Source organism: Mesoplodon mirus (assembly GCF_964341445.2).
Source record: "Mesoplodon mirus genome assembly, chromosome: 14".
NCBI classification, from domain to species: Eukaryota; Metazoa; Chordata; class Mammalia; order Artiodactyla; family Ziphiidae; genus Mesoplodon; species Mesoplodon mirus.
In genome coordinates this window covers 60,189,623-60,216,559 of record NC_138990.1, presented here as the reverse complement: position 1 = coordinate 60,216,559, position 26,937 = coordinate 60,189,623, and the positions used below count along the sequence as shown (strand labels likewise).

At 38.0% G+C, this 26,937-nt stretch overlaps 1 protein-coding gene across 1 annotated transcript in view; it reads right to left on the bottom strand.

Annotated features, from left to right (window-relative positions):
• Window positions 1-26,263, bottom strand: part of DYNC2LI1 (dynein cytoplasmic 2 light intermediate chain 1) — a 33,911-nt gene extending 7,648 nt beyond the window's left edge. Inside the window, exons 1-10 of the mRNA XM_082642524.1 lie at window positions 26,152-26,263; window positions 24,156-24,273; window positions 13,933-13,967; window positions 12,520-12,589; window positions 10,307-10,395; window positions 5,919-6,105; window positions 4,918-4,986; window positions 4,244-4,321; window positions 1,931-2,007; window positions 1,262-1,332 (exon numbers count right to left, since the gene is read on the bottom strand). Coding sequence (XP_082498650.1) covers window positions 1,262-1,332; window positions 1,931-2,007; window positions 4,244-4,321; window positions 4,918-4,986; window positions 5,919-6,105; window positions 10,307-10,395; window positions 12,520-12,589; window positions 13,933-13,967; window positions 24,156-24,273; window positions 26,152-26,159 — 802 coding nt within the window. The 5' untranslated portion in view covers window positions 26,160-26,263. The remainder of the gene's footprint in view (window positions 1-1,261; window positions 1,333-1,930; window positions 2,008-4,243; window positions 4,322-4,917; window positions 4,987-5,918; window positions 6,106-10,306; window positions 10,396-12,519; window positions 12,590-13,932; window positions 13,968-24,155; window positions 24,274-26,151) is intronic.
• Between the last annotated feature and the right edge of the window lie 674 nt (window positions 26,264-26,937).

Sequence of the window (26,937 nt, the reverse complement as noted above, 5' to 3'; positions counted from 1 at the left end):
CTGCATGCATGTGGGATCTAGTTCCCTGACCAGGGATCGAACCCTGGCCCCCTGCATTGGGAGCATGGAGTCTTAACCACTGTGCCACCAGGGAAGTCCCTCCATGATTTTTAAAATTCAGTATTTTTCAATCCTTTTCTGACCTCCAGCTACTTACATGGGCAAAAGATTTCCATCAGCATTATCTATCATTACACACAGTGATTCTCACTGCTAATGAAATTAAGTTGGTAATAAAAATTATTATAAAATCAGTCTTTATAATCACTCATTAATACCTCTATTCTTTTCATTCCAATTCAATCTATAATCTCATGACAAAGATCTCTACATTTGAAGTCAACTTTAGCTTGTAAGAGTAATGGGGGATGGGAAATAAAAAGAAAATTATTGTCCATTAGAGTGTTAAAACCAAACTATGCCAACCCCAGCATATAGAGTTTTGCTAGGCCTGAAAATCTCCACAATGAAAATAGCTTCTGTGAGAAGATAAGGAGCTTGACTATATAAACTCTTGAAATTTCTTTCACTTCATGAGTCTAGGACATCTGTAAGTTTAGGAAACACATCCCATTGCATGAGAGGCAATTTTTCATTATGAAAAATTAAGGCATACCTAGTTAGTACAACTGTGTTCTTTTTGATTTATTCCAACACTTAAATCTCAGATTTTTCATCATTGCCCATAATATATAGCTTTGAATTTCCTGACCACTCTATGCTTCTGGTTTTCTTCTAAACGCAAGGAGCTAAAATTTAAGAATATCTGGAGGGCTTCCCTGGTGGCGCAGTGTTTGAGAGTCCGCCTGCCGATGCAGGGGATACGGGTTCGTGCCCCGGTCGGGGAGGATCCCACATGCCGTGGAGCGGCTGGGCCCGTGAGCCATGGCCACTGAGCCTGCACATCCAGAGCCTGTGCTCCGCCACGGGAGAGGCCACAACAGTGAGAGGCCCACGTACCGCAAAAAAAAAAAAAAGTATCTGGAAATCAGTGAGGGAAAGAAAATACATGCAAAATTTTTAGTGGAATATAGATTAGAAATCAGTCTCTTATGTGACAACATCCCATCCATCACAAATATGTCAATGTGATGCATTTTGCATCAATACTGTGTATACAAATAAATACATAAGAATAACAGCAACAATAATGAAACCGGAAATGATGGTTAGGAGATGTTGGAGATGAAGTGAACAGGGAGTAGGACAAAATCAATAAGCAATTAAAAAACCATTGAACAATCTTAATAAGTTCACCAACCTATTTGACTTAAAGAATCCAATCCTGCTGTGACAAACAGTGGTTTATTCTGATCCACACATGTTGATTTGCTACATGGATAAGAAGAAAAAAGAATCCAATTTAGTTTAGCAATCAAATATCCTGCCACTCTCTACTGTAAATACAAGAGCCAAGTTTTATATCTAGCCACTGGTGACAGCATTGCTCAAAATGAATGAATGAATATTAATGATTCCAAAACTTAAAGTAGAGCACTAATAAATGTATTATAGGAGAAAAAATGACCCAAATTACCTCAAATCAAAACCAAGGAAAGTAGCAAGGTTAAGAAAAATACACACTAAAATGACTGATTCCACTTCTAATCAATATAAAAAAGTGATAATAGTGGGAAAGCTACTGAAATGAGGGAAAAGAAGTAAAAGAACTCAGGGAAACAAGTATGATAGTATCATTGTTTTAGTCTAGTCTCAAACTAACTATTATATAACATTTTAGTTGTAAAATTTGACAAATATTTAAACAATATAAGAAGCATGAGACAATATGAAATTATCTCTAAGAACAGCCACCTGAGGCACTTTCCTGGTCAAGAAACAAAAGACTTGTGAGAACAATAATCAGATGAGACAATAACAACAACAACAAAAAAGATGAAAAGATATTTAAAAAATATTTTAACAGTACCTTTTGTCAATGCCAAATGCCAACTGGTTAATAACGCCACGTATTTTTAGTAATAGAGCTTCTGATTTACTGGTAAACTAGAAAGAAAAAAAATCAGGAGAATAAATTACATGCTCTGCTTTCAAATCACAGAAACAGGTAAAATAAATACGGCTTTGAACAAGTACAGATTGCAGAGAGAATTACTATCTATTTGTCCAACAATATTTGTGTTTCAGTAAGCAAAACAAAACCTTTGAATAAAGGGAAAGAAAAATCTCAGTAAATTTAACTTACTCTTCAAACTTCATGAGTGCATGATATTGAATGGACTTGTTTTTATGCACTGATCATTTCTGCTACTCCCACAAATGGATTGTAATCATTGCCAAAATGCAATCTGGTTGGTTAAAAAAAATAGGAGGTATGCATCGTAAATAACTTTTTCATCTAAGGGCATATGACTGTCTTCAAAGCAGTTAATGTGGGAGGTGCAGATTAGTCCAACAGATACTGATACTCACTAAAACGATTTTTAAACTTCTCTTCTGAATTGCCTTTGGAACCTGCAAAATAAGCTACTGAATATTCTCAGTGGTGGTCTATAACTAGAGTGATCATAACCAGAACATTTTAGAGAACAAGACAGGGTGGGTATTATTAATCATTAATCTGAGAAATCAGGTGAAACTAGGACATATGGTTACCCTACAAATCTTTTAAGACTAATTTGATTTTTGGAAATACCAAAGTCACCCAGCCAAATAAGAATGACCTAGATGTATGAAAGTGGGAAAAACAATCTTGGACCAAAATGAGATGTAATTATAATGTACAGAGATCAATTTTCAGGAAAATACTCATTCTAGATTAAGAAGAGGCTCCAGGGAAAACATTCAAAGGAGAACACTCATGTGAATATATAAGATTTTATTTTATTTATTTATTCACCTAAATTTGTATCTGTAAGACCAGACTGGCCCTGATGGATCATCAAATGTGATCTGTTCCTAAAGAAAGATAGGGATTTCCCTCAGCGAACTAACCAGAAGTAAGTATGGGGCCTTATCTAGTGGTGAAAGTAAGAAAACTACAAGATCCATGGTCTTTGCTTCTGTACTCTGAATGAGTAATTTACTTTAAATTCATCATATCTTTTTCAAAACAATAAAGAATATTTTTGTGGTTGCCAAGGGGGGTGGTGGTGAGGGAAGGTTGGATTGGGAGTTTGGGACTAGCAGAGGCAAACTATTATATACAGAATAGATAAACAACAAAGTCCTATTGTACAGCACAGGGAACTATATTCAATATCCCATAATAAACCATAATGGAAAAGAATATGAAAAAGAATTAAAAAAAATATTTCCAAAGTACTCTATGTCAACCTAATATGTAAGCAGATATAGTACAAACATAAAAGGTAATGATTTTTAAGAAAATACATAATAAAATATATTTGGAGAATTCTGAAAAGTATAAAAATTTTAAATACAGATCATATTTATTACTTTTCATCTTAATATACTAGCCACAAAGGCTGGGGACTAGGCCAAGTTTTCTACAGGTTCCTCTGAGCACTCTGATTTAGAGGGAAAAAGAGACCATTCAAATGGGAAGAAAGTTTTTCCTTTTTTTTTTTTTAAATAAAAAAATGTGTTTATGTTTTATTGCGTTAGAGGATATCCAGCAACATTTGGTCCTGCTGTGGAAGATAATGATAACAGTAATTATAAAAACCAGCCTTTACTGAACTTTGTGTCAGACCCTGTGCTAAGTATTTCACAGTACTCGGGCTACTAATCCTCACAACAACCCTATGAAGAAGGTATTGTTTTGTCCATTTTACCAGGAGACTGAGGCTTCAGTGAGATTAAGTGACTTGTCTGAGACCACATATCTAGTAAATGGTTGCCCAGGCAGGACTCCCAAGTTCGTATTTTTAACCTCTACAACAAACAGCATTTTTTTAAGTTTAAAAAAAAATTGTTAGTCTTTTTCTCTTTTCTTTTAAGAGGACATAGATTCTAATTTTTAAGGGGAAACTAAAACATGAATAAATAAACAACCAATTTATCTCTTTAAGATTGATGGGGGTTTATGGCTATTAGACATTTAGAACTTTTGCTTCAAAGAAATGGTAGGCCATCTAGCAGAGTGTGTTCTAGAAATACATTATAAACACTCTGTAACAAGAGGGTTTTGAGGCAATGGGAAAGGAGAGAATGACATGCATTAGTAAAAGCATTAGCATTCATAACTGTGCACCAAACTGTTAATCTTTCCAAATTTGTTACTGTCTGTTCAAACCCAAAGGATAGGAAACGTACAAACCATTAATGATGCTCCGTAATAATGTGCAACAAATCGAAGTGTCTTGCATATTACCTTCCTCTTCTCAGAGTCAAAATCCTGAAGAAATATGTTATTAAAAAGAAAAAAGTTGAGACAACTAGTGTCTGTAGCAGGAAGGTGCAAATTATTCAATACAGAAATAGATTTTCTTATTTATTTTTTGGAACATAACTTGAGTAGGATTCCATTACCTTGGCATTTGTTTCTATAGAGAGCTGAACAGTAGCTGCAGCCTTCTAGAGCTGCAGCTACCAGATCTTTCCTTGTTTAAACACTTAGCTCAATAGAATTTAGATATAAGCACACATTTTATAGTGTGGAATACCCCAAGGATTCTCTGACAAGCAAAGATAAGAAGAAACCAATTTTCTACTTTCTGTGATTTAAAAGTTGGGACATGAGCCCTGTCCCTTGGTGACTGGACTGGCTTCAGTTTCTAAATCTTCTGCCATATCCCCATTCCACTGTATTTACTGTTCCTTACCTATTTTCTCTTTCCCAACTATATCCTTTTCCAAAATCTTTAAGATGTGTGACCCCTTGACCTCTCCCTCCCAGAGTCATTTTTCTCATTTCATTATTACTTTTGTTCCTCTCCTATAAAGCCTAGGCATGCATGTACAACAAGCTCAACTAGAAGTGGAAGAGCTTACCTGAAAAATATCGTATTTACTTCCAATTATGACCAGAGGAATTGGAAATGGGTCAATTAATTCACGATCCTGTTAACAAAAATATTTCATTGATTCATTATAATTGTTTATTACTATGTATTCATCAATTTCCACTTATATCATTTTAAATCTTCCCATAATGTTGACATTGTTTGCTTGACATAGAGGTTGTTTCAATATTGAATTTCTTAAACTATCAATACATTTCTCAAGCATAAAACTAGAAATGACAATTCCCTAAACTATGATATTTATTCTTCATGTTGTGTCCTTTTATTTTCTTAAATATGTCACCTTCCTGTTTTTTATTTTTTTATTATTTCATATTAACTGTTTGTTACAATAACATTTATACATGGGAACCGTAAACTATCAGTTTTTTTCTGATATTACCTTTGTAAAACGCACTCACATAAACTCTGGGCAATATAAAATACTGCTCTTGGTTTTCTAGAAGATGACATTCATGATTGTATACAAAGGGCTTACTTGTGTTATCATATTTCAAGTTTATAGTTTAATTAATTATCATGATAAAAAGATATTGATTATGTGACAGACACTAAATGAATGTAAAGTATAGTGATGGTAAAGGCTGTTAAAATTCTATTCCTTTCTTAAAATTGTAGTCTTATCTAGCCTTTGCCAGGTGACATTTGTACAACCTGGTTTTTTATCTTCATTTTACAGAGATTATAAAATCAGTATCAAACTACTACTTGAAAACTCTATTCCTTTTGATTGGTGTAATATGCCATAACAATCACAGTAGATGTCTAACAAGAAGACATATGAAATCTTTTTCCTTGTTTTGCCCTTACTGAGGTTTTATTAAATTGCTATAATTTTCCAGTGAACAGGTTCATCTACATGAAATGAATTTCAACTCATGCATAAAAATCTAAAGAAGTTGTTTGTGATGTTATCTTTAACTATATATGGGGCTAAGAATTCTAGGGATAATCCCAACAGTAACTCACTGGATGGTCCTTCTGCATATTGCTCCATATCTTCTGTCTCATTTCAGAAAGTGCTTTAGCATTTTTCTTCCCCAGTTTCATCATCACTTTATCTACATGAAGTTTTGTGGCTTGCAACAGATTTTCCATGGTGGGCCAAAGGTCATTAGGTTTCGAAAGGTCCAAAACAAGAACAATAGAAAATGTCCTAAAGAAATAAAAACATGTTTCAAAAAAAACGACTCAAAATAATTACTATTTGAAACCATACTACACCGTAATTTATTTTCTAAAAATAACACTATAGTTTAAGAAAAAAAAACCCAGCAATTTTCTAAGGAAAAAAAGCCAAAATTATAGCCTTATTTATTCTAGTGCTTTTCCCTAGTGATATTTAAGTGTCACAACTGAAGTTTTTGTTTGAACTAGTAATAATCCAGTTCAAATAATCGGCAAGTAATTGGGTCCAACACTGCCATGTTTAGATCCAGTTTTGCTGTGTGCTCCAAAGAAGGGAAGCAAAAATAATAATCACAGCAGCAGCAACAATGCAACAACCTGGTGAAGGAGAAGAAAACATTTACTGATGGTCCTTGCTAGGGGGACTACCTACCTTATTTACTCTTAACAACAACACTTCCTAGAAGATGTTATGACGGCCATTTTATGGATTAGAAATCTGAGGCACAGATTCATATAACTAGTAAATTGTAGAGCTGGTATTTACATCCAGAGCCACGTGCCTTTCTGCTGTACCTTGCTGCCTCTCTGAAAGCACACCCCTGGCCACCACACACACCACCACTGTGACCACATGCATGTGTGCTCATGTTCATGTAAATCTAACCTCAGCAACAACAAACAACCCAATTTAAAAAGGGCAAAGAACTCAAATACACATTTCTCTATTTAAAGGTATACATATGGCCAATAAACATATGAAAAGAGGCCCAATATCACTAATCATTAGAGAAACCCAAATCAAAACCACAATGAGATACCACTTCACACCCATTAGGATAGCTATGATAAATAAAAGTAAAAATAAACAAAACCCCCCAGAAAATAACGAGTGTTGGTAAGGATATAGAGAAATTGGAACCCTGGTGCATTGCCAGTGGGAATATAAAATAGTACAGCAGACACTGTGGAAAGCAGTATAGTGGTTCCTCAAAAAATTAGAGGATCCTGCAATTCCACTTCTGGGTGTTTTGAAATCAGGGACTCAAATAGATATATGTACACCAATGTCCATAGCAGCATTACTAACAATTGCCAAAGGGGAAAAATGACCTAAATGTCCAAAGGGTGGAAATGACCCAAATGTCCATCAATGGGTTAAGAGATGAACAAAACGTGGTATATACATACAATGAACTATTATTCAGCCTTAAAAAGGAAGGGAATTCTGATACATGCTACAACATGGATGCATCTTAAAGACATTATGCTAAGTTAAATAAGCTAGACTCAAAAGGACAAGTATTGTATGATTTCATTTACATAAGGTACCTAGAGTAGTCAAATCATAGAGACAGAAACTAGAATGGTGGTTGCCAGGGGCTGGAGAAGGGAGAAATAGGGAGTTATTATTTATTGGGTACAGTTTCAGTTTGGGCAGATGAAATGTTCTGGAGATGGATGGTGGTGATGGCTGCACAACAACATGAATATACTTAATGCCACTAAACTGTACATTTAAAAATGGCTAAAACTGTGAATTTTGTTATGATATTTTACAATAAAAAACGAACAAACAAATATAGGAGTATTTCAGAAAATGGTCATAATAAGTATGTAGAACCATAATCATGGGCCAATATATTTTTGATCAACAGGGCAAACATTCCGCTAGTAGATATAGCAAGGAATTATAATACATGCTAGTTATAATATAGTCAAGTTATTTTGCTTAGTTTGAGCAAATCAGCTGTGTTGTGTAATTACAGCAGAACAGTAGCTAAATTCTATACTATAGGTCTAAATCCAGAAAGTAGTCTTTTTAGACATTAATTAGCAAGATTTTCTATAAAATTGTGCCATTAAATTCTCTAGCCAACTACATCTATGTCATTTTAATAAGCTCAGAACCAGTTTTGCTTAATTGTAACAGAATATATATACATAAGTGAGGATACTGTATTTTCAGAGTTTTAGTATGGTTAATGTTTAAAAAAGAGAGGGGGCTTCCCTGCTGGCGCAGTGGTTGGGAGTCCACCTGCCGATGCGGGGAACGCGGGTTTGTGCCCCAGTCCGGGGGGGTCCCACGTGCCGCGGAGCGGCTGGGCCCGTGAGCCATGGCTGCTGAGCCTGCGTGTCCGGAGCCTGTGCTCCGCGGCGGGAGAGGCCGCAGCGGTGAGAGGCCTGCGTGCCACAAAAAAAAAAAAAAAATCTATTAAAAAAGAGAGGACTATGGTTGAACTTTTTTTAACTGCAGTAAAATATATATAACATAAAATTTATCATTTTTTCCAAATGAAAATAACTTTGTTTTAAGCAAAGGAGAAATGGATTATTCAACTTTTTTCTAAGATTAAAATTTATGTTTCCAGTGCACTGGAAATATCTGTGTTACTTTTACCTTCATAGCAAATGACAGCTAAAAACATTTTTTTTAAAAAAACATGACCTTTTAAAACAGGGAAGTGGACCACAGGAAATGCTCTATTACAAATTATCTAAGGTCTGTGGAAGTGTCCAGTGCATCTATAATTATTCTATGAACAAGCATCTTAAAGATAAACAGTATCTAAGAGCACTAGTACGGCTGCTGAGGTCGCTGGGCTTCGTCCAACATAAGGAAATTATAAGTCAAATTAATTCCAGCCACAAAACACTCTGAGATTTGCAGCTACATGAGGAGTGAAATGCTTTCCATGAATTCTTCCATCACTCAGCGAGCTACTCTGGACCCAGGCCTATGGCGCCCCTGCCCTCTGTTCATCATAACGCTGACCGCTCTTCTCTCCTAAAGCAGGTTCCAGCTGCCCTGGGGTTCCAGGGAAAGAAGACCAAGGACTCACAAAGTGAGGCATTAAAGAAACTGGAGAGGTTTGGCTTCCTGCAGAAACCAGAATTTCTACAAGCCCGTGAGGTCTAGAGAAGGGAAGTGAGGTAATATGGCAAGGTGAAGTGCAAGTCAGGGTCAGGTAAGAGCTGCTCCCGGCCTTTTCAGTCCTGCCAGCCTCAGGCCAGGCTGGCTGGCAGCTCTGGGTCCTTCAGCTCCTCCCTGTCCATGCCATCTCTTCACAACCACACCACCGTGAGCTGCCCGAATTCCCAGGTAGCTTCGATTATTTGTCTCTGTTAAAGGAGGACAAATGAAAACTATACAGCTGTAAAATCCCACGATTCAGAAAAATAATGTCAGGGGAAAACGGTGGTTATACGTGCAAACGCAAGATCTAAATCTATATACATACAATATCCCACACCTGTACAAAGTATATTTACGAACACTGAAAACACTGAAAGAAATACCTCAATATGTTGATAGTTCTTTTTCATGTGATTGAGGATGCTTTTACTTTCTATGTACCTTTCAGTATTTTTCCAAGTTTTCCATATGAGCATACACTACATTTGTAATAAGTAAAAGACAGTAAATCATATTTCTTTAAAAAAATCACTGGACAAATAAAGCCAACATTACCGGCTAGTTATAGGAAAACAATTATCCTAATAACAAGAAATAATTCCATACTCTAAAGATCTTAATGGCTGAAATTTAACAAATAATTGTCAAGCCCTTTGTATTTGGTCCAGGTAGCAGAAATGGTTTGGTTAAACTCTGACAGGAGTAAGATATTTCAGATTTAAAAATTTTGTTTTCCTTGGCTAAGATGACAGTTTTCCACATCTGATTTGGCCACGTGTGGGAGTCATTGTTAGGAAAACACCACCAAAGAGTTTGAGGTTTTCCCCCAGGTTCTGTTTCTTTTAGGTCAGCAAATAGAGACTTTCTTCCTCCTCTGGCTCATAGACTTCCCTTGGATGAAGCTTCAATGGTATTAATTAGCATTAAATTCAAAGTAGACATAATGTCCACCTGCAGGAAAAACTCAGGGCTGAATTAGCTCACGCTTGGATGGGTATTAGAAATAATTGTTTTCAAATTTATTTTTGCCAAGTGAATTCATTGCCCAAGTGTTATTTGACGTATTTTGTTTGCAGGCTTGCAAAATATGTTACTAGTTGGAATGCCAACTATTTCACTTCAGCACAGGCCAGAACCTTGGTTCTTTTAAAATCTCTGACAGCATTACAGTTTAAGCACATAGAAAGGAAGTGAACGTAAGCAACATAAAACTGTCCCTGAAAATTCTGGTTCACAAAAGCCTACTCATATTCATCCTGTGGCCTCCACTGGATACTTACTAACAACTGTTCCTGGAGCTGGCCACACTTACCGTAAGGTGTCACTTGTGATTGGTATGCTGATTAAGTCCAGTAAAGAGGTTCCTCCACCTAGTTCCCAAAAATGAGCAATATCTTTTGGCTGAAAAAACAGGGTTTTTTCATATTAATGTTCTTTGATGTTTTTAAATTTTAAATAGTTCTTATATTTCATTAGTACCAGCCAGTAATAATTATGGATACAAGATATTATAGTCCTCAAGACCATTTCTTGGCAATTTTTTGAAAGGAAAGGAAAGTAAATCTTTTTCCTTTCTCTATTCCATCCCTCAGAATGCACCAAAACCTCTATTCCAGAGAACAAAACTGAAACATTAAGAATGTACCCTAACTTAATAGAAGACATTAAACAGGGCCCCAATTCTGTAAATATCACATGTAGCAGACACTCACTCAAATTAGAAATAAAATTAACAAATTGAACACATTTGGAATTATCTTTTTGAAAACAGTTATAATTTTAGATAGAAATAAAATAGTTGAACAGGAAAGCATCCTAATTGAGGGAGGCAGAAGCTCACAAAATAAATCAGACACACAGACAAGACATGAGGAAACGGGAAGAACAGATGGCAGTCCGGGCTGCAGACTGGGATTTCCCGGGCAATAGTATATAAGCAGCTGGTCTGTGCCTGACTTCCCTGGGGAATGTGACCGGCTGGCACTGGCCATACAAGCGGTAGGTGGGGGAACAAGGAGAGACTCAACAACTGTTTCCCTTTTTAGAGGACTCCAACACTAGGGGATGGAAAGGGCTGGGCAGCCAAAGGGCTGGGTAGCTTGGAAATAAGACCGTCTATTCCATGACAGCTCTCCTAGACCACCGGCTAGCTGATGGCATCTCTGCCTCTGGCCAGATACTAAGGAACCTTCAGGACACCAAGATTGTGTGAGGAGCTAATAAAGCTCTTCCACTTAGAACTTTTAGGAGACATTAAATCTGAGAAAGATGTGAAGCTTCTAGAATGAATATGGAAAAGCCCAACTTGATAGCACAAAGTTTAACAGAAACAAATAGGTGAAAAAGAATCACATGAGTTTTTATGTGTCTAATACCATGAACTTGGAAGAGGCAGGTGGTCATTAAAGCAGTTTTAGATGAATATATATATTTTGCATTTTTGACAAGTTATCTCAACCATTAAAATTGTTTTGCGGTTGCTATTTGAATCATTAATGTTTGTGGGGGAAATAAGTTTGCATTGGAAAATCTCCCTTGATTCACAACTGGATGAAGAAAAGTTTTTAGAGCTCTTCTCAAAAGTTAAGCTTATGAAAGTTGTCTCAGAGTTTCCCATGAAAAGGATAATTCCATTTCTAGGCTTATCACTCATGCAAAAATTCATGTGAGTCACAAAAATAAAGTCCTCCCCCATCTCAATATATTACTTTTTTTCTTTTCTCTTTTTAATTTCACAGTTTTAATAACCAGCTTGGCATTGGTGAATCCAGGAAGCAGCAACAGCCCATTTTAACTGTTTATACATTGTCTAATAATCGAACACTTGGACTGGATCAATCTATAAAAATTTGCCTGTGTTATGGGAGATATGGGACCTTCTACTGTATTCTAGATTGTTCTTCCGTACATCTAATTTTATTTTAAAAAGACCTCTTTTTCATATGAGAACTCCAAAAGAGAATTCCATTTAGGAATTTTTATTCCTCTAACATACACTATAAGTTCTCCCTATACCCTGAACAATGTCTAATTTTCCTCTGTAGATACACTAACACAAGTGAAAACAGGATTATAGCCAATTAGGGCCTGTGGTCTCAAATAGCATTACCAACTTCAAGATGTATTTGTAAAAATGCTAATAATCTGGATTTTGACCAGTATTTTTTCATAAATTTTCCACAGGTCAAATTCATATTTTTAGCAGATTTTTTGGAGACAGAAGATAACTCATGATGTTATTCTCATTTGAAAGAAGAAAATATGCCAAAAAAACTGTACAATAAAGTTACAGAGGAATCCGATTCAAGCAGTTTAAGACATAACAAATGAGAAGGCCAAAATATTTCCCCACAGTTCGGTTGGCTTCATATGTGCTGAGTTGCATTTGAGTTAAAAAGTACATAGCTATGAAGTGTACAGCTGGATATGTGCAACAATTGTAGGTAAGATGGAAAATATAAAACAGTGTCAGCATCCTCACTCCTCCATGCATGTGTAGCGCAGCATCACCAAAAAGACACTCACTATGTTATGTCCTTTTGCTCTCCTTCCATATGTATATTCCAAGGCTAAGGTTGGTTTTGGTGGCTCATCCCTGCACAGTAAAAGACAGGTAGTATTACCATCATGGGTGGAATTATTTTCTTACGCTATCATCTTACCTGATTTATTTTTGCTTCCTCTTAAAAACTTTGATTAGTAGAGAAGTTACACCTTGTATAACACATTGAGATAAAAATGATTAAGAATTTATACAAAAATTAAATAAGCCTTCAAAATACCATCTTTAGTAGCAACTGCAGAGAATAATGGCACCTGCACGTAGTGGCAGCACCTAGCAACACTGTTGGGGGAGTAGAGAAGGAGCTGGCAGTGTTGGTGGCCATGTTAGGGCACAAGCTCTCTGCATCCAGGCCACGTGGGAAGCACTGACAGCAGGTTTGTGCTCAGCCTTGATGTGGGGAGCTGGGAACCTAATGACTATCAATTTAACGGCAACATCAATGAAAGATTTTTATACAGTTCTCAATCTGAAATCACGGTTCAAATGTAGGCATCATTTAGCTAATGAAAGCTACAAACAAACAAGACTTTCCTTATCAACTTCCTGCAACACCTACCAATCATAATCCTAAATCTTAATCTGGTGGCATGCTTCTATGGTATAGATTAGGAAGTATATAAAACAAATGGTAACATGCACAGTTTAAAGACCAATAATGTGCTTCAAAAGTAAACCCGTGAGAGGGCTTCTCTGGTGGTGCAGTGGTTAAGAATCCATCTGCCAATGCAAGGAACACGGGTTCGAGCCCTGGTCCGGGAAGATCCCACCTGCTGTGGAGCAACTAAGCCCGTGCGCCACAACTACTGAGCCTACGCTCTAGAGCCCGAGAGCCACACAACTACTGAAGCCCACACACCTAGAGGCCATGCTCCACAACAAGGGAAGCCACTGCAATGAGAAGCCTGAGCACCGCAACGAAGAGCAGCCCCCGCTCGCAACTAGAGAAAGTCCACGCGCAGCAACAAAGACCCAACGCAGCCAAAAATAAAAATGAATTAATTAAAAAAATATATACCCATGAGCAATTCGAAGACTAATTAACGTTCAAACAGTCATGAACTAGATAGAACTAAAAAGTTTAAATATCAGAGTAGCATAGCCAAAAAAAGCAAGTACTATGGTAGGCTGAGTAATTATGTTAATTTCTCCCCCCAAATAAGGAAATCCAATATTAATCCTGTATAATTTCTTTTTGCTTGTTGTTGGTTTTATCTTTAAAGGAGATTGTAAAAGCCATAATAAGGATTCACTAAGAATTAAAATATTTTGTTTCGGCCTCAAAATTATTCTCTTTCCATATGTCTTTTAGATTCTAACTTGCCCTACACAATAAGAAAAAGCAAATGTAGTCTAGAGGTTAACATAACACTTACCTGTCAAGACACCTTAGAATAATAGTAGTCTTTCCCTGGAAATTCAAAAAGAAAGAAATACTGTGTTAATGTCATCCACATGTAAAATTTTATTATTGTTCATAATTGTGGCCCAAAATAGCTTTTAATCACTTGAATGATAAATTACCTGGAAACTAGAAACTAGAAACTTTCAGAATTATTCCTAAGTTTGATGAGTAGAAAAAGTTAACTGTCAACTTTCCATCAGAGTGCAACTACACTGCTATTATTATAATTATAAAGTCCTGCAGATGACAAATACTAGCAAATCAAACCTCATTTTAGTGGTCAACTTGGCAGCTGTCTTAAATTTTCTCTCTACTCATCAATGCTAATTACTGGTTAAGCTGATGATTAGTGTCTTCTAAAATGTTTTAATTCCAATTTGTTGAAGTGGAAATAAAAAAAGATAGCATACAAATAAAGGACATGTTGAAAATATGTTCCAAGTAAGCAATCCAGATACCAGGTTAGAGTACTTTTTTGGGTTTGTTTTATTTCTAGGACATGTATTTATTCTAAATTTCTTTTTAGGAGTAAGGATATATAGGATGGCATATAGGATATCCCATCTCTGCCACTAATCATGAAATTTAACTTCACATCTTAACCAGGGACTGGCTCAGTGGGTTAAATCATTGTGTTTGTTTTCTTAAAACTATTTTTTTTAAACAAACAATCTCTTACAAGAAAATAGACAAAAGAGGAGCAGAGGGAAAGCTCTACCAAAGGAAACATTTAGGATCCAAAGAAGGCAGTTTGGAAAACTCTGGACTACCAAAAACACAGACTATTTTACTATACATGTGTTTTTTTAAGCCAAGAAACCTATAATATTTACCAAAAAAAAAAGATAATCATAAATAAATGACTCCAGATTGTATCTGGGCTATGATCAAATTGAATGACTTTTTTTTGGTAATGAGATATATAAATAATTGGAATAGTACTAAAAATATATATTATTGAAGGATATTTATTGGTAGGTGTTATATCAGAGTGAAAAAACAGAAACAATCTAAATATCCCAAATAGGGAATTGATTGGCTAAATTAATAACGGCAATCTGTATAATGGAATAACATGCAGCTAACAGGAATGATGACGTAGGAATATACATACTGACATGGGAAGACATGCATAATAGATTATGCATGACCCTGTTTTCAGTTAAAAAGCTTCTTTTCCTACTTCTCTGAGATGCACATACATATATAATATGCATAGATACAGAGAGAGAGAAAAAAAATACAAAAATGAATCCAGAGAGACATCACATGTTAACAGTGAATGTTTCCAGGTGATAACTTTGTAGGTGATTATTATTATTTTTTTTTGCGGTACGCAGGCCTCTCACTGTTGTGGCCTCTCCCGTTGCCGAGCACAGGCTCCGGACGCGCAGGCTCAGTGGCTATGGCTCACGGGCCCAACCGCTCTGCAGCATGTGGGATCTTCCCAGACCGGGGCATGAACCCGCGTCCCCTGCTTCAGCAGGCAGACCCTCAACCACTGTGCCACCAGGGAAGCCCGGTGATTAATTTTTTTAAGAAAATAAAGATCTTCTAATTATCCTGTGCCGAATGTGTACATGTAGAATATTTTTAAAGTTGTAAATAAATGAGGACTACAATACCTAAAAATTAATGTATTCTATGTACAAGAAAGTATACAGAATTACTGTATTTTAGAATTGGAAGGAATCTTAGATAATATCTAGCCAATTTTCTCAAGTTCTCATGATCCCATAGTGTTGATTTAAATTATTTTTATTATAATTTCATTTAAATGTATAAGACTACTTGGTGGAATTCCAAATAAACTCAACTCTGGGCACTGAAGTCAACTTTTAGATTATCATTAAAATAATGATCCAAATTTTAAAAATTCACTAGTAAACTGTTGCGCTCTGAGAATGCATCCACAGACCCCTGGGTTTCCTAGTCCAAGAAGCACTGACACAGTACAAGTTCATTTAGAGACTACCAAAATGAATCTCATCTTCCCTTCTATTACTTCAATCACAGCAGCAGAGTAAACAATTACTCTACTTCTCTTCTCTGGCAAGAATCTTAGAGGCTTGTATCAGTCTACCCTCATGGGTGTCATCTCTTCTGGCTTACAGTCTCCCTCTCCCTCTCAGCTACTGTCATTAGTCTTGTTAACTTCACACCCACATGGGCATGGGCAACCCACTTAAGACCCCCGACCTCTCAGTCCCCTGTGCCTCCTCAAGAGAATTTCCTTCACTCTACTTCTGCTACATGTCACTTTCAAGGTTCTATTTTGAACCATTTCACTACTGGAAATTGTACCACTTCCAAAATCACACAAACAACACATGCTCTAACCATTTTTTAGGAATCCCCACAGGAATAACTCTTTAGCTTTAGTGAGAGGCCTCCAAAGTCCACCCATCCTTCTGGGACACAGCTGGAAACAGAGGGGTGCTCAGGCTACCTGGGCACTGATACTGCCCAGTAAAGCTGTAGCTTCACTGATGCAGAAGTTAGTTCCTGAAAGCCTCATGTCTGTTAACGTGTAGAAGCATGAAGCACAGAAATAAAATAGTATTATATATACTATATATATATAAAATATCATAAAATAGACAGTCCCCGACTTAGGACAGTTCCACTTCTGATTTTTTGACTTTATGATGATGTGAAATTGATATACACTCAGTAGAAACTACACTTTGAATTTTAAATTTTGACCTTTTCCCGGGCTAATGATATGCACTAATATACTCTCTCATGATGGTGGGCTGCAGCTCCCAGTCAGCCCCTCGATCACGAGGGTAAACAACCAATACACTTACAACCATTCTGTATGCACACAACCATTCTGTTTTTCACTTTCAACACAGTATTCAATAAGTTACATGAGATATTCAACACCTTATTATAAGATAGGCTTTGTGTTAGATAACTTTGCTCAACTGTAAGCTAATATAAGTGTTTTGAGCACATTTAAGGTAGGTTAGGCTAAGCTATGATGTAGGTTAGGTTAGATGTATTAAATGCATTTTCGACTGACGATATTTTCAACTTATGATAGGCTTACTGGGATGTAACCCCATTGTAAGTGGAGGAAGGTCTGTAATATAAACCCCAAGTAAGATGAATTTCAGCATCTGCAAGCCTCAACCTTTTTTAGACAGGGTCACCAGCAGTTCTACATCCCTGGCGGAAACTCTGTGGGCCAAGCAAAGCTGCATGAAGATATGACGCATCTGTTCCTGCTCTGTACGGCCACTTCCAAAACCTTTTTTATCCTTGGCTAAACAAGGGAAACTTACAGTCAGTGGGGAGGGGTCTCTTGCTACTAAAGTGTTCCAATGGATATGCTGTCCTTTTCACAACAATAAACAGCCCTTTGACAAACATCATTGGCACAATTCAATTATTCCTTAAATGAGATTCCTAAAAGTGAACTAACTGAATCCAAAATATGAATATTATTTAAGATACTGACTTATTGACTTAGATATTTAAATGGATCCTGGCTTTTTTTTTTTTTTTTTTTTTTTGCGTTACGTGGGCCTCTCACTGTTGTGGCCTCTCCCATTGTGGAGCACAGGCTCCGGATGCTCAGGCTCAGTGGCCACGGCTCATGGGCCCAGCCACTCCGTGGCATGTGGGATCTTCCCAGACCGGGGCGCAAACCCGTGTCCCCTGCATCAGCAGGTGGACTCTCAACCACTGCGCCACCAGGGAAGCTCCTGGATCCTGGCTTTTATACTCAACTGAGGTAGAAGACCTTAATATTTTCAAATTATGAAATAAAAAAGTTAAAATATTTTTAATTATATTTACTATTATAATTTTTCCTAGATCAATATAAGTACTTTTTAACTCACACTAAATATGGTATTAGCTAAGTATAAAATTAGTTCATTAACTTCAAGCTCAATGGTTCCATGACCATGAATTTACGCAAAATGTCTAAATATTATTTTCAAAATGTAATTATTCTAATATTAGGTGATAAAAAATAAAATAATTTATTTCATATGTAAAATTCTTTCATCTGGGTATTTTTCAATCATGTCTTAGTGAGAATGTTAATACTGTCATCAACATTATTTCTTAATTAACTGCCCCCTTATGGTACACAACACTTAAATGATTATTCTATGTGAAATTAGCTCTCTGTTGATCTAAAGGGTATGCTATACCTGTGCACCTATCAACCCATGGATTTTGGCTGACTTCTGCTAATCTGTGTGGAGATAAATGACGTTACTAGGGTCAGAAATGACAAACAGATTGTTGTATCTCAACCACCAACACTATCCTAGAATGCTGTGGATCAGATGTCATCTTCAGGCTCAGCATTAAAAGGCACCATGACTGATAAGATGTGTGTGGAAGATGTGTGCCTAGTGTTTGCTGTCCTTTAAGGGACCTTGGAAAGCACCTTCTGACAACCAGATCTTAGACTATGGAAAACTGGAAAAGTAAAAATGTAGAGGTCTAGATAGCTTCCTTCCCACTTTTCTACCACCTAGAGATTCAGGTTTAGGATGAGAAAGTACGCTCTGGGAAGTGAAAGACTAGTCAATGACAAAGTTCTCTGGGCCACACTCTAGGAATACTAGAATGATTAACCCTTTAAAAAATTTTTTTCTGCAAGCTTTATTTTTTCCCTTTTCCATTATGGTTTATTACAGGATATTGAATATAGTTCCTCAGCTATACAGTAAAACCTTGTTGTTTATCCATTCTGTATTTAATAGTTTACATAGAATGATTATCCCTTGAAAAGAGAGGAAACATACGTCAAGAGGATCAGAAGACCATGCCTAGAAACTTGACAATCAAATGAGAGCAGAGAAAACAAGAGAGAAAGGTCTGGATAAATTGAGATGTCATTAGGTAGGATATTAAGAAAAATTTTTAAAGAGAATAATGGAAGAGGGTCCATGTAATTCATATGACAAAACTGCTGAGACAATGCCTTAGAATAATAAAGCCACAGATGCAAAACTACAAGTAATAAGTTCAGTATTATCACAGGAAAACAAAATGACCTCATATATATTACCAAAACCTGTGGCATGAGTGAGTGCAGTATCAATGTGAAGAATAAAAAGAGACAGAAGAGGAGGAAAAATGCAGCACACTTTGTGTATCTGTATGGAAACTTACAAACATGCAGGTGGTGGCAGCATAAACAAATGCATTTGGATGAAAATAAATAAACAGGGACTTCCCTGGCGGCACAGTGGTGACAGTCTGCCTGCCAATACAGGGGACACAAGTTTAAGCCCTGGTCCGTGAGGATCCCACATGCTGCGGAGCAACTAAGCCCGTGCACCACAACTACTGAGCCTGTGCTCTAGAGCCCGCAAGCCACAACTACTGAGCCTGCATGCCACAACTGCTGAAGCCCGCGCACCTAGAACCTGTGGTCTGCAACAAGCCACCGCAATGAGAAGCCCACGCACCACAACAAAGAGTAGCCCCCACTTGCCACAACTAGAGAAAGCCTGCATGCAGCAACGAAGACCCAACACAGCCAAAAATAAATTAAAAAAAAAAGTTTAAAAAAAGAAAAAAAATGAACAGGGACTTCCCTGGTGGCACAGTGGTTGAGAGTCTGCCTGCCAATGCAGGGGACATGAGTTCGAGCCCTGGTCAGGGTGGATCCCACATGGCATGGAGCAACTAAGCCCGTGCGCCACAACTACTGAGCCTGCGCTCTAGAGCCTGCAAGCCACAACTACTGAAGCCCGCGTGCCACAACTACTGAAGCCCGTGTGCCTAGAGCCCATGCTCTGCAACAAGGGAGTCCTCTGCGATGAGAGGTCTGCACACTGTGGCAGGGAGTAGCCCCCGCTTGCTGCAGCTGGACGAAGCCTACGCACAGCAACAGAAACAGACTCAACAGTTTTCAAAAACAAACTTATTGTTACCAAAGGGGAAAGGTGGCAGGAGGGATAAATTAGGAGATGGGATTAACATAAACACACTACTATATTTAAAATAGATAATCAACAAGGACCTACTGTATAGCACAGGTACCCCTACTCAATATTCTGTAATAACCTATATGGGAAAAGAATCTGAAAAAGAATGTATGTATGTATATGTATAACTGAATCACTTTGCTGTATGTACACCTGAAACTAATACAACATTGTAAATCAACTATACTCCAATATAAAATAAAAATTTTTTTAAAGGGATGGTCCCAAATGAGCCCAGCCTCCTGGTATTCACAGCCATCTGTAGTCCCTCACACTGCACTGCTCTTTTTGATCAACAGCATATGGCAAAAGTGATGGCATGTCGCTTCCAAAATTAGGTTATAAAAGACTGTAGCCTCTGTCTCAGGTAACCTCTCACTTTTGATCTCTCACTCTGGAGGAAGCAAGCTGCCATGCTGTATGCAGCATTGTTGAGAGGTCCACATGGCAAAGAACTAAAGCCTCTGGCCAAGAGCCAGCAAGGAATTGATGCCTCTTGCCAGCAATCATGTTGAGGAGCCTGGAAACTGATTCTCCAGTTCAGTTGAGGCGAGAAATAACTTTAGTCCCAGATGACATCTTGACTACAACTTTATGAAAATTCTTAAGCAGAACCACCCAACTAAGGTGCTCTCAGAGTCCAGACCCTCAGAAACTGGGTGAGATAATGTTTGTTGTTTTAAAAGCTGATAAGTTTTGAGGTAATTTATTATGTAGCAATAGATAACTAATGCATGTAAAAACTAAGGTACATATAAAAACTAGGCAAATAAAAAACAAAGAAGTTTTAAACTTCAGGAAAAAGTTACTTGAGAAAGGAAATATAATCACAGTTCTGCACTTGGCACACCAGCAAAAACGATTTAGACACTTATAATAAAATAAACTAACACTGAATATTGATTCAGCCCAACATGATAATAGCAATGATATTACTAGAAGTGGGAGTTTGAGAGAGATGGGGAAGTAAATACTCTTCTACTATTATCAGAAATTCAACAGATAGTGTATAATATTGAAAGTCTGGAAACAGCCCATAAGCACATTATTCAGAAATATAGAAGTAAATTACAGAAGAAACAGTAAAGGATATGAAAGTGGTGGCTTTGAGTAGAGATTCTGAATGATGTGGAGAGATTTGTTATTTTACTTTATGTACCTTTGGTAATTTTTTTTAAGGTAGGTGTATTTTATTTTCATCTTATACATGAGGAAACAGACACAGAGAGATTAAGCAACTTGATCAACATGCACAAAGATGTTCATCATAGCATAAATTATAATTGTTGAATAAAACACAGAGGAGAGAGTCCAAATATCAAAAAGTAGGCAAACTGTGTTAAATCAATTATGGTACATCATTTGATGGAGGTACTTTAATAATAGTCTATATCAGATTAAGAAGTTTCTTTTCTATTCCTAGTTTGCTAAGTTAGTTGCCCCAGATGCTGAATTTTATTGAATGCTTTTCTAATCTACTGAGATGACCAAATGATTTTTTTTGACTATGACAAATTAATGCAGTATTAAAATATCAAGGAAAGAAGAAAATCATGTCTTTTTTCCAGATTCTTTTCCATTATAGGTTTTTATAAGATATTGAGTATAGTTCCCTGTGCTATACAATAGGTCCTTGTTGGTTATCTATTTTATATATAGTAGCACATATATGTTAATCCTAAACTCCTAATTTATCCCTCCTCCTTCCGCTATCCACTTTAGTAACCATAAGTTTGTTTTCTTTCTTTTAGGATTTTTTTGATGTGGACTTTTTTTTTTTTTTTTTTTGCGGTACGCGGGCCTCCCACCGCTGTGGCCTCTCCCGCTGCGGAGCACAGGCTCCGGACGCGCAGGCCCAGCGGCCATGGCTCACGGGCCCAGCCGCTCCACGGCACGTGGGATCCTCCCGGACCCGGGCACGAACCCCGCGCATCCCCTGCATCGGCAGGCGGACTCCCAACCACTGCGCCACCAGGGAAGCCCATGAGGACCATTTTTAAAGTCTTTATTGAATTTGTTACAAATATTGCTTCTGTTTTATGTTTTGGTTTTTTGGCCGCGAGGCATGTGGGATCTTAGCTCCGGATTTGGGATCGAACCAGCACCCCCTGCCCTGGAAGGAGAAGTCTTAAACACTGGACCGCCAGGGAAGTCTGCACAACTTTGTTTTCTATGTCTGTGAGTCTGTTTCTGTTTTGTAAATAAGTTCATTTATCTTTTGATAGTTTTTAAGTTCTTAAACCACATACATGAATTACTTTAATAAAAGTAATTTAAGATAACAAAAACAGACTGTAACAAAAGATCCAATCTAATAAAATTAAGGACAAAACAACATCATAAATGAAAAAGGCTTGCAGATCCCAAGCTCAAACTTAGTGAGCAGGGTTATGTGATTACTAATATTTTTCTGTACAATAACAGGAACACGGCATCTGGCAACAGAGAAGCTGGCGGACCTGCTCTAGTTGACAGTAGGTAAGCAAAACCTGAAAAATTCTGTTTTATCCTGAGAATTTCACATTAGAATAATTCCAGTTGAGTTACTAGGATCATGACAGATAGATAATCCATGACGTGTAGAGTCCATGACACGGACAGTGTCTAAACCTTCTACAGTTGTTAAGGAAAACCTCAAAAATTCTGTTCCATCCTGAGAAATACAGATTAGAATCACGGCAGATAAGACAATCCATGACTGACTGATATAGAGTCCCTGACACAGAGGCATGGCTGAAAGAAACGTTAAAGCTGAAACAGGAAGACTGAGGGAGACAAGGTGGTTGCCAGAACTATTTGAAGGGCAATTTTTAAATATTTGAAGGTTTAACAAGTAGAAGAGTAAAATTAGACTTACTCGCATACTTTTACAGGTCAGAATTCAGACCAAGGGGCGGAAGTTACAATGAGACAGACTGCAACTTTCCAGCAACTAGGCTTTGTAACTAGGATTTTCTAGAAACAAAAATGGAAGCAGCCTGCCTTGTAAAAGAAAACACCGCCCATTGTTGGAAATATTCAAACCAAGACCATACAACCACTGTTTTCAGTGACTAGAACCCTGGGGGAATCTAATTTCTCATTAAAAAAAAGCACCAGTGCACAATCACACACAATTCTGCATACATTTCTAGGGAGTTCACAGACCCCAAGAAGTACCTCCATGGATCCCAGAGTAAGAATCCCTATTGCAGAAGAGTAGACTAGGGCTTCCCTGGTGGCACAGTGGTTAAGAATCCGCCTGCCAATGCAGGGGACACGGGTTTGAGCCCTGGTCCGGGAAGATCCCACATGCTGCAGAGCAACTAAGCCCGTGCGCCACAACTACTGAGCCTGTGCTCTACAGCCCCGTGCTCCACAACAAGAGAAGCCACTGCAATAGGAAGCCCATGCACTACAACGAAGAGTAGTCCCCACTCACCGCAACTAGAGAAAGCCCACACACAGCAACAAAGACCCAACGCAGCCAAAAATAAAATAAAATAAATTTATTTAAAAAAAACAGTATATCGCTTTTAAAAAAAAGAAGAGTAGATATCTTCAAGGTTCCTTCCATTTCTGTGACACTAAGTTAAGACAGTGAAAGTTAAACGTATTATACTCTATATGGTTCATGTTTTTATTATCTATATGCTTGTTTCAGCTGTACAAGTTACCTATAAATATGGCCATCGGAATAGTATCAATATTTATGGTGACTTTGTGCAAACTGGGAAAAGATAACTCCTCTGGGCTGTCTAGTCAGAAACACATGCCCCTTCCTCTGGGCTGCTGTGGCCCAGGTCAGGACACACCGCTTGACAAGAAGAGAAAGGCTGGGTGTTAGTCCCTACCCACCCATGAGCAGGGCCCAACCAGATCCAATGTAACCAGCAGGCCGGATATTGGTCATCTGGTTAAAGGGTTGAAGTACCTAAATTTTTATCAAAGTATTACAATAAATTTTACCACTGGTTGTTAAATCATTACAATACTTGGGGGAAAAAAAAGTAGGGGGCCTCCCTGGTGGCGCAGTGGTTGGGAGTCCGCCTGCCGATGCAGGGGATACGGGTTCGTGCCCCGGTCTGGGAGGATCCCATGTGCCGCGGAGCGGCTGGGCCCGTGAGCCATGGCCGCTGGGCCTGCGCATCCGGAGCCTGTGCTCCGCAACGGGAGAGGCCACAGCAGTGAGAGGCCCGCATACCGCAAAAAGAAAAAAAAAAAAAAAAAAAAGTAGGAAGAAATGCATTACCCCGTTTTTACTGCCAATGAAGAAAACAGACTTTTCTCCAGTTTCAACTCCATCGCCTTCACTTCCATTACTTCCCCGTTTTTCCACTTCAGCTGTTGCGATTTCCCAGAGAGTTTCACTATATGAGGCAGAAAACCAAAATTCAGAGAAACAAAAAAGAATCCTTTCAAAAATTTCTTTCCAGCCCAAAGAAATTTTATTTCAGTCAGATTTATAAAACAAATCAACATCATTTGGGGGGGGACAATTTACTGGTAAAACTTCGGAGGATTAGTCATTCTCTTTGTACTAGATTGAAGCGGAAAATGATAAGCAGAGTCTTTATTGCCAGGATTTGAGGTTGTCTGATTTGGGGGCTTCCGGGCAAGGCTGAAAGCTGTGTGTGTTAGCGTGTCAGACACACATGAATGTACAATGACTTTTGGAAATGCACAACTTGAAAACCACCATCATCTAGGAAAAGGGGGAATGTGTAAAGCCAGTGTACCACATAATCTTTGCCCCCTGAAATAGTTTTTGGCTTTGTTTTTTAAATTATATATTTTTTGGCTCAAGATTCCTTTTTTAAAGGGGGAAAATCACCTAAAATCACTTTTGAAAATCAACTTTTCATTTACCTCTCTACACACTCATATAATTTTATACAAATAAGATTATATCTTTTTTTTAAAGTAAAGCCTAAATGAATTATGGAGTATTGAACTAAAAATACATGAGAAAGATTTGATGTGTTACAAGCTCGAATCTACTACTTTCTACACAGAGTATGCCAACTTGAGCAAATTACCTAACCTCTCTGGATCCTTCATTCCTTTATTAAGTCAACAAGTATTTCCTGAGCGCCTAATATATGAAAGCTTCTGTGCTAGTCCCCAGGCTTACCTGTTTCTTCACCTCTAAAATGCTGATAAAAAAGAATACCAACATCATAGGATTGCCATGACTGTTCAAATGTGATAATTCATTTAGGTTAGGGCCTGGCCTATACATAAATCACCTAAAATCAGTGAGTGTTTATAATCATTATTATTCAAGAACCAGGAATGAAAAAAAAGGGGTTAGAAAAGATCAAAACAGGTGTCCCTAAATGTTTGCACTAAAATTCGCACATTTATTTCACAGGTGAGCCCCTGAGAACTCAGTCCGGGCCTGTTTGCTCTTCAATTACACACTGTTTCTTCATAATGTGATTATCTTCTTTCCAAGTTCCCAGCAGAAAACAGAGAAGGAGGTGTTGTAACCAATTAAACCGTGATGGGAAGCTTAAGGTTCATAAACTCAACAGAGATCACACTGCCCATCCACCATGTGAGAAAAACAGACTTTCCTGCTCTGTGATGGACTCCAGGACTCCTCTCTCCTGATGTCCTTGTAAGTCGTTTAGAGAAGGTTTAGGTATGACCTTGAGAACAAGCAACTAAAACAGACATCATAGAATTGAAGAGCTAAAATGTATTTGATAGGTGATTAAAATCCCACCCCCACCCCCGCTGCCCGTTTATATATGACCTTACATTCTTCACAGTGCCTTCACAAGTTAGGCTCATTTATTGTTGTCGTGAACCCCTGCACCCGGAGCCGAGGTCCCTGAGGAAGTGGCTTGTGGTCTCGCTCACCGCCTGAAACCCTGTTCCTAGAACATTCCCTAACCCTCGAGAAACTCTTATTGAAAAAGTGAATAATTGGAGTTGAATGATCTTTCAAAATCTCTTAACTTTTCCACCTGGGGAACTTTTCTACTTGCTTTCGGCAGAATCCACACTCTCAAGGATAGTGCCTACGGATCCTTGACTAACAAGACAGGAATTGTAAAGAGGACGAACTCACAATTTTCTTCCACCAACGGGTCCCGCGAATATCTCCTCTCCCCAAATATACCCCCAGCGGCCTCTCCCTCCACCCCTCCCCCATCTCCACCCCTTCCTGGCTGGGTTGGGAAAGAAGGGAGGCTCGCGAGGGGAGCATAAGCCAAGCGCAAGCAGGGTTGCAGGGATACCTGGGCATTGTGGCTCGGCCGCCCCACCGTCGTGGTCTCCGCGTAGGGCCCAGCCTAGAATCAGCTGGACCGCGAGCTCTGCGCGAGGCCGGCTTTAGTGCTGGCTCTTGTGTTGCTATGGTAGCGACGTCACAAGTAAACGTTGCGTGCAGAAGAGGGGCATCATGGGAAATGTAGTTTTCGGCGTCCTTTTCGAGCCTCTCAGCTTCCTCCGTTAGGGTGGGAGAGGCGACAAGTAGTAATAAATCTGAGACCTAAAAACTCTGGGCTTGGAAGTGTTCTTTTATTTAAAAAGTATTCTACTGAGTACCAACTATTTATATGCCAGGGGTCTCTCTCTCTTCAATTACTTTTCTCTCCCCAGTAGCAGTGAATTGAGAACGGAGAAAGAAACAATCTCCTGAGCTGTTTTCTAGTGATTTACTAGAGGCAAAGAATATTTACGATTTTAGTATTTTCCAACTTTCTGCTTGTTTGGTTGTTTCAGGTTTTATGCAATAGCACATCATTTATTAATAAGTTAATAAAGCAAATGCATCTCCAAATACTTCATTTATCTCCAAATCAATAAAAAAACATCATTACTATATGACATACACAACTAATTATAATAACCCAAAGGAAGCCAGAGATATAAGCTATTGCAGAGAGGTACAAACAATTTATATTAGAACAAGTGACTAATTATTCCTCAAAGAGTTGGTGAAACATTCATGGCAGTGACAGTATTTGATCTGTTTTGAATGCTGACCCAGGCTCTCTAGCCCAAGATGAACTGATTGACTG